This window comes from Macrotis lagotis, chromosome 4 (assembly GCF_037893015.1).
Source record: "Macrotis lagotis isolate mMagLag1 chromosome 4, bilby.v1.9.chrom.fasta, whole genome shotgun sequence".
Taxonomy (NCBI): Eukaryota; Metazoa; Chordata; class Mammalia; order Peramelemorphia; family Peramelidae; genus Macrotis; species Macrotis lagotis.
Genome location: NC_133661.1, coordinates 151,113,958 through 151,126,050, shown reverse-complemented (window position 1 = coordinate 151,126,050; position 12,093 = coordinate 151,113,958). Strand labels below are relative to the sequence as shown.

The 12,093-nt window shown below is 36.6% G+C and overlaps 1 protein-coding gene across 1 annotated transcript in view; it reads right to left on the bottom strand.

The window, feature by feature from the left end:
* Positions 1–4,324: 4,324 nt before the first annotated feature.
* The window catches only part of LOC141521612 (inter-alpha-trypsin inhibitor-like), a 96,273-nt gene continuing 88,504 nt past the window's right edge, over positions 4,325–12,093 (bottom strand). The window contains exons 6-7 of the mRNA XM_074234362.1: positions 6,034–6,103; positions 4,325–4,518 (exon numbers count right to left, since the gene is read on the bottom strand). Of these exons, the coding sequence (XP_074090463.1) occupies positions 6,040–6,103 (64 nt within the window). The 3' untranslated portion in view covers positions 4,325–4,518; positions 6,034–6,039. The remainder of the gene's footprint in view (positions 4,519–6,033; positions 6,104–12,093) is intronic.

Here is a 12,093-nt window from a genome sequence, read left to right as displayed (position 1 = left end):
AGGCAGTTTTCAGAAGAAGAAATCAAAACTATCTATAGTCATTTGACAAATGTTCTAAATCACCAGAAATGCAAATTAAAATGACCCACACATCTATCAGATTGGCTAATATGAGAGAAAAGGAAAATGACAGATGTTGAAGGGAATGTGGGAAAATTAGGACACTAATGTACCATTGGTGGACTTGTGAACTGATTCAGTCATTCTGGAGAGCAATTTGGAACTATGCCCAAAAGGTTATAAAATTGTACATTCCTTATCACCCAGCAATACCACTGCTAAGTCTGTATCTCAAAGAGACTTAAAAAAAGGAAGACTGACCTATATGTACAAAAATATTTATAGCAGCTCTTTTTGTGGTAGCGAAAAATTGGAGATTGAGGGGATGCCTTAAAATTGGGGAATGACTGAACAAATTTTGGTATATGATTGTGATTGAATACTATTGTGCTATAAGAAATGATGAACAGGATGATTTCAGAAAAATCCTAGGAAAACTTATGTGAACTGAGACCTTATGTGAACAGAACCAGGAGAACATTGTACACAGTAACAGCAATATTGTGCAGTGATCATCTATGATCAGTGATCAACAATGATCAATTTAGTTATTCTCTACAATACAATGATCCAAGATAGTTTTGAAAGACCTATGATGAAAAGATATTTTCATCTATGCTATCCACCTCCAGAGAAAGTACTGATAAGGGGGTGGCTAGGTGGTGCAGTGGATAGAGCACTGGCCTTGGAGTCAGGAGTACCTGAGTTCAAATCTAGCCTCAGACACTTAATAATTACCTAGCCGTGTGGCCTTGGGCAAGCCACTTAACCTCATTGCCTTGAAAAATCTAAAAAAAAGAAAAGTACTGATAAGAGTCTAAATGCAGATTGAAGTATTCTTTTTTAAACTGTCTTCATTTTTCTTGGATTTTTTTGTATGTTTTTTTCTTTTGTAACATAACTAATGTAGAAATATATTGTGTGTGGGGTGGCTAGGTGGTGCAGTGGATAAAGCACCAGCCTTGGAGTCAGGAATACCTGGGTTCAAATCTGGTCTCAGACACTTAATAATTACCTAGCTGTGTGGCCTTGGGCAAGCCACTTAACCCCATTGCCTTGCAAAAAAACCCCTAAAAAACAATATATTGTGTGTGACTGCCTTTGCATAACATATCAAATTGCTTACTATTTCAGGAACTCAAAATTTTAAAAAATGAATGCTAAAAATTGTTTTTGCATGTAATTGGGAAAAAATAAAACATAAAAGAGATTTTTTAATGATTAGACTGAATGATCTCTAACTTTTTGGTGAGTTGTTGATCTATCAGAATATGTGAAGAGAGCTTCCTATATTAAAGAAATCCCAGATCTGGACCTTTCTGACCTTCTCTTCCCCCCATTAAATTTTATTATCCTAACACCTGTAACCCCAATACAATGACTCTTCCAAACTATACAAAGAGCCTCCCTTTCCATTACAGTCACTCTTTCTGGTACCTAGGTTCCTCCATTAATAAATCCTCTGGGAACAAACCTCCTTTACAAGGAAATGGGCCTCCTGAGTCAAGTTTCAGTGGCAGGGTTCCCACTAGACATACTAATGGACCAGCAGCTGTACAAGGCCATACATGACAAAAATACCTCTGTGCACAGCTGGTCTTTGTTGGGACAGGACTTTAGCAAACAGGGCCAGCCCCTGGCAAGATTGTGCAATTCGGAACATTTCTCTCCAACTCTTCCCAGTTTCCCTATTCGGTAACCTTTTCTCCTTTCAGGTTGTTGCCCTTTCCCCAAATCTGATCCTGCCCTATCAAAACAAAAAAGACCCTGATAGCAGTCCTTCATGCTTGTTGATTGAGGGGCTGATGTTAACATTCCTTGATAAAACACACTTTTAGTATGGAGGTGTTGCTTCCATCTTGAATTTCCCTTTAATTCTAATTTTGAAATTTGAGACACCATTAAGGAAGAATGGTTAGGCCAAAAGGGCTTCTGAAATAGCATCAGATGTGTTTATGGGTAAAATTAATTGGATTTCATTAGGTTGGGGGATGAGGGAAGGAGGTAGAAAGGACTGACTAAATTTTTTTCCCTGAGAAGACCCAGTCTGGACCCTTTTCCACTTCAACCTCATCAGTCTAACTCAACTCCTTTTCTCTTTTTTTTCTTACTTTCTCAAGACTCTCAGATTCTTATTTTATGTTTCTTAACACCAACTTCATAAAAAGATATTACGTTGTATTCTAATGCTGAGAAAATCAATAATCCACATATCCACATATAGTGACATTCAGATTAGCCAGCAAACTCCATTTCCCAAATATATCAAACTGAGAAGGATTTCCAGAACTTCCCAGATTCAACCATATTTCAAATGTAGTCTCTGTTTTGGGGGAGGGAAATTCTCTTTCAGCATTTCCTGCCATCATTAGTAACCAGAGAAAACTGGGAATGTGTAAGGTGACTTGCCTGGGGTGGTTAACATGAAAGCATTTTGCCCTAGGTCCAGGAGTGTTGTAAGACCCAAATGAGATGAAGGATGTAAAGCACTGCAAAAACCTTAAATCACTATATAAATGTCAGTTATTGTTGTTGGTGTTAGCCTCCAGTCACCAGGCCTTCTGTCTGGTGATGACTTCATTCTCCCAGCCTCTCACTACACCCCTGCTGAGCTCAAATAAAGTTTATAGAACAATGCAAGGGTGTGCTAGGAAATGTTTAACTGGCCTGTCCAGAAAAGAAATAGATATGAAACAAAAAAAATCAAGCCTTAATTTAAATGCCCATACTGAATATTCAGCAGTCTCTGTTTAGAGTTGCACTCTTCCTTTGGATGAGGAGCACATTTGCAAAGTGAACCATTATACTTTTTGAAGAAGCTACCAGAATATGCCAAAGGTGGCCTGAAAAAGACTCTGGTCTTACAATGACCAGCCTGTGAGGTATCTAGTAGAGATTCACCTAACTGCCAACTAAAGTCACCAAAGAGCCTATAAATGTAGCAAGTGATAGTTGTTATAATCTTTTCACATGGTGGGAGATTAATGTGGTAAGCAAAGAAAACAGAATCCACATGGTTAGAAGTAGGAGTAAAAATCCCCTTCTAATACAGGTTTTGGGCATGCCTGGGAAAACCTCAGAAGACTGGGTGGATGAAGTTGAGATTTCAGATCAACTTGCCTCTCTAGGGTTTTAAAACTGATACTGTTAATTTCCTTTTTCCTGTAGTAAAAAGGTCACTTAAGCCATATAAATAAATGGCCCTTTGCAAGTTTGTGAAAGTGATTAAAAACATGCATAATTGGGGACTTGGGTCTGAGTAGTTTAGAATCATAACAGTATTAAATCACACCCTTAGATAAAAATTCTAGGCAGAAACCCAAGAAAGCGACTACAGGATTGTTTTCTAAGAATGTTTGGATGATTGTGAGCAAATTGCCCAAGACTGTCAGACCTTGGAGCCAACTGTGCATACATAGTGGAAGTAAACTGTTCAGAATAGCTCAAACTTGGAAGGCCACCTGGTGATTTTAACTGATAATGCACCCTAAGGAAATTATCGAGCCCTACCCCAGAAGAGGCACCTGCCTGTGTCAAAGGAAAGCACGGGGTTTCATAAATTGAGGTAAAACTTTTCAAGACAGCATGGTTTAATTGAATGAGCTTGTCTTTGGGTTTCAGAGAAGCTAGAACTGAATCTGCTATTAAAAATATGATATGGAGCAAGTGAATTGACTTACTTACCTGGGTCTTTTTTCTTCATCTATAAAATTTAAAAGTTGGAGCAAAAGATCTCTAAGGATTTTCATTTAAATCCTATGAATGTGCAAATCTTTTTAGATGCAGAGGTTTACTCTATGTAATAGGTAAACTCACCCCCCACAAACTTAGGCTGGGTCTTTTCCTGTAACTGAAGGAAGCTGTCTCCCCAGGACTTGATTGAACCAAGAGGCTAAGTCTCAAGCCACCTGCCTGGCTATTGACTTAGCTTCCCGGGCGTCCTCACACAGTAGAGATGTGACTTCCTGTTCACCCAAGGCATTAAAAGGGCCGGCCCACATGGAGTTGGAGCCCTTCTGACTTGGCGGATGTCCCAAGGACTCAGGAATCACCACACCCTGCCCTGCTGACCATATACATTTCCATGTGGAGACTAGGGAGAGGCATCTACTTGGGCTGAGTGCTATGTCTTTGTTGAATATACTTTCTGTGATATAGCTAAGTAAACCTCTTCTTTGTTCAGTGTTAAATAAGCCACTAATGGACGTGGAGTCCATGGATTTTTTTAAGATACTTTGATGACTATATTTTAATATAATTGACTTTATTTTCTTATCTATTTTATTTTTTAAGTATTTAAAAATATTATTCTGAGAAGAAATACACAGACTTCATTAGATTGCCAAAGGAGTCCCTGTTACCAAAATGGTTAAGAACCTCTGTATTAGTATCTTGTTTCTCCAGTAAAGAACCTAAATTATCAAGGCACCTGCATTCATCTGGTTCAGCCCACTACACCTTTTAAGGGAAAAAGAGAAGAGAAATTAGCATGTTGTGATTATAATTTTTAAAGCCATCAGCACTAATAATCAATGTATTTATGGAATCAGAGGGATAATTGCAAACATGTGCTGCAATTAAATCATCAAGAAAATTCTAATGAGGCTAGTGGAAACTGTAAGTAGCAGAAAAATGCAAACTGTAATGACATTGTCTCCTAAAGAACAATAGCAGGAAAAGGCATAAAACACAACTTCAAAAGATCCATCTGCCTTTAGAGTCAAACTACTGAGACTTTAAAGTTTAAAATGGAGAATGTTTTACAATTTGCTTATAATAAAACCTCTACAAAGGAAATTTACATTTTGTAGAAGCATTTACCCACTTCTATGTTGATCTCTGTTAGATTGTTTCCCAATCTGCTCAACCTGATCTTTTCTATAGAATTTAGTGTTGGGGATTCAGAGGAATGAGCACTACACTTGCAGGCAGGAAGCCTGGGTTCTAGTCCTTATCCTGTTCTCTTACAACAAGCACGTAAAATGAGACCATGGGCCAGATTGCTTTGAAGGTCTTTCCCAGCTTAAACATTGCCTTTCTGGTCTTGTTTACTATTTTCCAATTAACTAGTGGTTACTGATGCTGACCATTAGAGGGCAGAACTTGCTGTCTGATTGATTCAATGGTGAAGATTCAATGATTTGTATCCTACAAATTCAAAATTCTATAGAATTTGGATAAGGGCTAGACTAAAGTTTACTTTTGCACCAACTCCGAAAAAAGAATGTGGTAAGGAAACTGATAATGTAAACAAAATTGCAGAAGGAGTATTTAGCCAATTTAAGAGAATTTCTTTTCTAGGACCATGGCAACATCTGTTCCTATATTAGCAAGAAATATATTAATTATGAATGAGTCTTCTTTATTTAGGCAAGCAGTTTATTGACTGTTAGCTCACATTATTCTATGTACAACAAAAAAGTATATTAACTGGGTTTGTAATCATCATCATAGTAGCTCATATTTATAAAGAGCTTTAATTGTGATATTGTGGAAAAATTGATTGGAAAGGGAGTTCAAAGTTTTAGCTAACAAATCATTTTGCTTTGACTTTTGTCTTTTTTTAATATTTCTAAAATATGAGTCTACCTTCCTTCCAGGAAATGTAGATGTTTTAATCCTGGAATTCAATGAATTATGTGACCATAGGCAAGTCATCCTTTCTGGACCTCAATTACCATTTTTGTAAAATAAGCATTGAACTGTTTGATCTCAAAGATCCAGGTCTAACATTCAATGAGATCTTGACTTTATGAATCTTTATTTGATGATTGAAGTTCATTTAGTGCTTCAATATCATGGTCCAATATCATTTATGAACAGACAGTGGAAGTTGGGTTCATTGGATACTGATTCCAGTGCCAACCCTACGTCAAAGGGTCAAGTGAACTGGAATTGTGCTTAGAGGCCACCTAGTACAATCCTTTGGTATTACAGATGAGGATACAGATGCACAAAAGTTAAATAACTTACCCAAGATCATATAGATAACGCCAGTGCCAGAATTTGAACACAGGTCCTTTGATTTCCAAATTTGTCTGCCCTATGGAATTTTGAAATGAAATGGAAACAATGAGTTTCTATTAGAGCATAAGGAAGATATTGGTTTAGGTAGACCTTTCCCTTCCAGCAACCCCCTTGGTCCTAATTCTATATATTCACTTCAATGTAAGGAAAATTTATTAGGTGTAATGAGTTTGGAGTAATACAAAGTGAGGTAAGTCTCTGTCCTTGATGGATTTAGAGTATTATTAAGAGATACAATACCAATTTTGTTATATGGTATATTACATGAAAATCTTCCTCTATTCTCCTAATACAGTCTTCATTTTACTGTCAATTAGTAAGAGTATTTGTTAAGCATTTACTGTGCACTATGCTAAGCTCTGGAGATTGAAAGAAAGTAAAAAACATGGTCCCTACCCTTAAGGAGCTGACAATCTCATGGGGAGGCAGCATGCAAATAAACTATGTACATATGATATATATACAAAATGTAAACATTCCTCTCAGAGGAAAGACATGCTCACACCACTGCCAGAATTATCTTTCTGAATGTTTTTGAATAAATTAATAAATTATGAGTGTATTACAGAGTTATAAATACAAAATGCTTTGTGAAGTCTGAGGAGTAGTCCCAACATAATTTGGCTTCTTATTAGAAAGAGAAGACACACACAAATTTAGTTTGCTTTGACAACAATTGTTTTTGTTGTAGGGTATAAAATTGAGCTTATGATCTAGATCAGTTTTGTCTATAAGTCTGTCTTTCCTAACATGTAGGATTCAGTTAAAGAAAGACAGGCTATAAACTTTCCAAACCTCCCCAAAGGTACTTAGCTGTAAATAAATAGTGATTCAAGTAGGTCAACAAGTAGGTAGGAAGGACTGGGCAAAAGAGAGGGTAGCACAGACTTCTCTCATAGTAAGTGCTAAATAGATGCTTGTTGATTGAATTAGAAGGAAAAACTTCTGATAACTATTCTAATATTCCCAAAGAATTGAATTGATCTGCCTAGAGTCATAAAGTTAACCAATAGCAAGCCCAAGACTAGAACCCACGCCTCCTTACTCACAGGCCCATATTCTTATACTACACTTGATCTTAGCCAAAAGACTGAGAAGCGATACAGGCCCATATTCTTTCCACAACACCACACTGCCTCCCTTTTGTCCCATAGAAAATTTGGTGCAAGAGTTAAAATTTGGTTGAATTAAAAAAAACAAATCTAATCCTGAATCTATAAATTCTAGCTTTGTTGTCATTCAATAGTTTCAGTCATGTCTGTGTGTGAAGCCATTTGGGGTTTTCTTGCAAAGATACTGGAGTACTTTGCTGTTCCCTTCTTCAGTTCATTTTTCAGATGAGAAACCTAAGGTAAACAGGATTAAGTGATTTGCCCAGATGTCAGATTTGAACTAAGGAAGTTGAGTTTTCCTGATTCTAGCCCTGGAATTCTATCCATTGTGCCATCTAACTGCACCATAAATTCTATCTAGACAAGGCAATTCATGGGACTGCCTTCCTGACTCTTAGAATATAGTTTCTCATTTCTTGTATGCATCTTTAGAAAAAGTATATCTAGAATTTTATACTCTGGGATACTAGAAATTGGACTTAATCAATATGCTTTATTTAAGTAAAATAGGCATTTCCCTAACTCTCCACCATTATTATCTTGCCCTCTCCTTGAAAGAAACAGTACCTCTTGAAATGCAGGATGGGATGAAATGAGAAACCATGCAAGACCAGATCTAAAAGGAAGAAGTACTATCAATCTCTTTGTTAGGTAGAATGGTGTAGGGTCTTTAATAGAGTTATGACTAGATGGTACCTTAATATCATGTAGTTCAATTTACAGATGAGGAAAGTGAGACCAGAGAGGAAAGGTGGCTTGTTCAAGGTCACACACATATATAATTAGCAGAGCTTGGATTTGAACCTGGATCCTAAGACTCCAAATACACTCATTTCTATAACATGCTGGTTCTCATGTCAGATGATAATGCATTCCAGTATATAACCAGAGCTAGATCTCCTAAGAGGAATTTTTTAGGAAAAATTTGCATGACTCAGGAATTGAGAGGCAGGACCAATGACAAAAATTAGAATGGATCAGAGAAAGAAAGCTCTTCACTACAGAGCAAAGGAGGATGAAGCACTGGGAAATGATAGATTAGCGAATGACAGATTATCAAAATGGAGAAACAAATGAAGGCCAAAGCTGAACTGTATACAAATAATTCAGGAAAGATAACCTGTTGTGTCAGATAGAGAGTGGGCCTGTAAAGGCAAGGGCGCTGCTACAGTATCTATGTGTGACCTCAGAATTGATATTCATTTTTCCATCAATTCATCTATCTATCCATCCATCCATTCAGCAATTATTTATTGAACATTCAAGACACTTTCCTCCAGATCTCAGTTTTCTGATATGTAAAAATGAGGAGGTTTCTTTGAGATGGAAGATTCTTAACCTGAGGTTCACAGGCCACAAAGATATTCATGAATAGATTTCAGGGGATCCATGAACAAGGATGGGAATATAATTTCATATTTATATTCCACTAATTTATAATTGAAATTTGATATTTCCTTTAGTTACTTAAACATATTATTTAAGGAGTCTATAGACTTCACCTGATGCTAAAAGAATCTAGAACACAAAAAAGTTTAGATGATCTCCAAAGTGTCTCTCTGACTCTGATTTCATGATTTTGTAGCCTAGTGTTTTCTTTCCTATCATTATTTTAGGTTTTTGCAAGGCAAACGGGGTTAAGTGGCTTGCCCAAGGCCACACAGCTAGGTAATTATTAAGTGTCTGAGACCAGATTTGAACCCAGGTACTCCTGACTCCAGGGCCGGTGCTTTATTGGCCCCCCCCCCATCACTATTTCTGCAGAGATTTGAAAAAAAATTTATTTATTTAAGGCTGTGGGGTTAAGTGACTTGCCCAAGGTCACACAGATAGGCAATCATTATGTTTCTGAGGTCACATTTGAACTCAGGTCCTCCTGACTCCAGGGCCATTGCTCTAACCACTATGTCACCTAACTGCCCCCTGCAGAGATTCTTAAAACTTTGTTGGACAAATTTTCAATTCCTATCCACAACTCACTGAGAACCCCTAGGAATACAAAGTCCTCCCTTAGTCTTTCCATGAGAGGAAATGGAAACAAAGACTGATCTGTTTTCCACATTCTAAATGACTTTAGGAGAAAGGGAATTATCATACCATACTGTTCACATTTTAATCACCTTCAATGATAGTCATCTTTTTTTTTTTTAGTTTTTCTTCTGTTTTGACCAGTCCATAAGACTTATTTTTCCATCCCTCTCAAGAGGGATGGATCATCTGAGCCCAGAGAGAATTGGCACCAGATGAAGGACAGGTTTTATATGCCTTGATACATATCGGATTAATTTACTTCCTCCCCCCCCCCCCAAATTTAACTACTCTAATCTAGTAACAAGTCTATGAACTGATACTAATTTTCAGAATTAGCTACCAGGATGTTATTGTAAAAGTAAAAAAAAAAGGCAATTTTTAGAATAAACACCAAAAGTAATAATAATGAAAACTGACAGTTATATAGCATTTTAAGGATCACAGCTTTACATATATTGTCTCATGGAAGTTTCAAAACTTCTCTGTGTTTGGATAAGTACTTAAAGATAGTAGTATTCATATTTTTAAAGATGAGGCAACTAGGATTCCAAGAAATTAAAGGATTTTCCCAGTCACATATTAGGAAGTATTCCAGGAAGGATTTGAAGCCAGGTCTCCCCAATTCTTAGTCACTGCACCAATACAACCCTGTTAAACCTGTGCTGTTTTTCAAAATAGCCTCCTAGGGAGGGTGTATGTTCATTCCAGTGACATACTTGAAGAATGCTAAACTGCCTTCAGACTTACAAAAGTTCTTAACTTTTAGGGTCTATAGATAGATTTCAGAGGGTCATGAACTTGGATGGGAAAAAATTCCATTTTTATTTTCACTAACCCCTCACAGAAATATAGCATTTCCTTTCATTGTTTAAAAATTATTCTTCTGATATTGCCAACAGACCGTCAGAGGTTCATGAGACAAAAAAAGGTTAAGAACCCCTGATTTAACCTAGTTTATGAGGTTGACTTGCCCAATTTCTGCAGCTAATTAGTGAAAGAGTAGTCCTTAGATCTCAGACCTCCACCCAGTCCTGTGTTCTTCTCACAAAACTATGTAGCCTCTCATTTAATTTCATTTAGTGGCATGACATTTTGAACTTACCACACATACGAATTAAGTAACCTCAATTTGGTGGAAATATTTGCTTAATCCCAATGAATTTTCAGACTGGTCACTCTCCTTTTTCTTGCCTGGTGTATGATGTGCTAGGAGAGGACAGGGACAGCCAAGTCCAATTTTTTTATATTAATTTTTGAAAAAAATTTATTGATGCCTTTTGTTCTTACATGAGTCATTTCCAGATATAGATTTAGTCTTCAGATTCTTCAATGCTATGAGCTTTTTCTTAAAATAAAAAAGAAGTAAAAACATTTAAGCAAAACCAATTGACATAGTGCCTTTGTCTGACAGAGTACACGATCACATCTATAGCACCTCTCAAAGGAAAGTAGACATGTACTTTTCTTTGAAAACCATATTACATTCCCTCACTAGCTCCTAAAACTAGTTTTTAGCAGAGGAAATGAACTATTGCCAACTACCATGGATAACTGAGACTCTACTATTCCTCTTAATAATAATAATAATTGCCAATAATAATGTTTCATATATCAAACAGTGCTTCTTATTTTAACATATTACTGTTAACAGCAGAGATAGGATTAGGAAAGTCAGCTCTGACCTCATTTCCTCAAAATTATAGTAACAGACTTCAGAGTTTGAGACTATTCACTACCTTTCCCCCTTCCACCAACCCCACTAACCCCAAGAGACTGTATTAAGAGGTAACAATCAAGATACAAACTTAATTATAAGTTTCATGAAGGCAAGGACTCTATTTTATGCCCCTTGGTTTCACCTACAGGACCTAAAAAATTTTTATTTTCACTTTAATATTTTGATTGGTGATCTCAGTGTGGGTAGTCTTTCCAATTTGATGCAGGTCATAACCAATATGTGCCTTTTTGTTTTATTTTTTAATTTAAAAGAATTTATTTTCCTTTTCCTCTCATACCTTCTGTACAACTAATCCATGTTGTCCCATAAATCCTCTATGAAGGGACCACTCAACATGCTGGGAATTTTCCTCTAAAACCCTTAACTTCCCACAGATAACAGTGTTGGAGATAAACTGTTTGACAGTTTCCCTTGTTCTTTCTACAGGACTGACTTTCATCCTTGCTCCTCCCATACTTAAATTTAAAAAATGTTTAACTGTTTTTTTTTATTTATTTATCATAGTTCTCCCCACCTCCAGATTATGTTCCTTCTCATACCCAATGACTCTTCACTAGTAATAAAGAAGAAAATACTGGTTTTTAAATTTATATATTCCATTAAAAAAAGCAAAAGCATTAAATAAAAGCAAGCTAGATATTAATCACACCCAAGAGCAGATAAAACATTCCAAACTCCCATGTCTTCAGCAAAAGGAGGGAGATGCATTTCTTCATCTCTCACTAGAATCAAGGCTGGTCATCATAATAGCAATTTCTTTTCTAGTCTTACCTCTTTTTTCTAATGACATCATACATAAATTCTCATAGGTAATATGCTGCTCCCTACCCACAAGTTCCATGTTTCTCTTCATTGCCCTTGAGAATTTTAATGACATATGAAAGAAGTCATTAAAGAGACTAGAACATATTTAGGCATCTTCTAATGCTTCTAGAAGACTAACCATATATTGAAGAAGAGGCTCTTTTATTAGTTCCAACTATGGCATCTTTGTCTTAGTGCCCTTGAGTGATCATGGCAAGCTATGAAAGGAGTTGAGTCCACAATCCTGTAAGCACATCCTTCCAGATTTCAGATTTGCCCTCAGGAACAAGGAGCAACCTTTGAGACTCAAGCTTTGTGTAT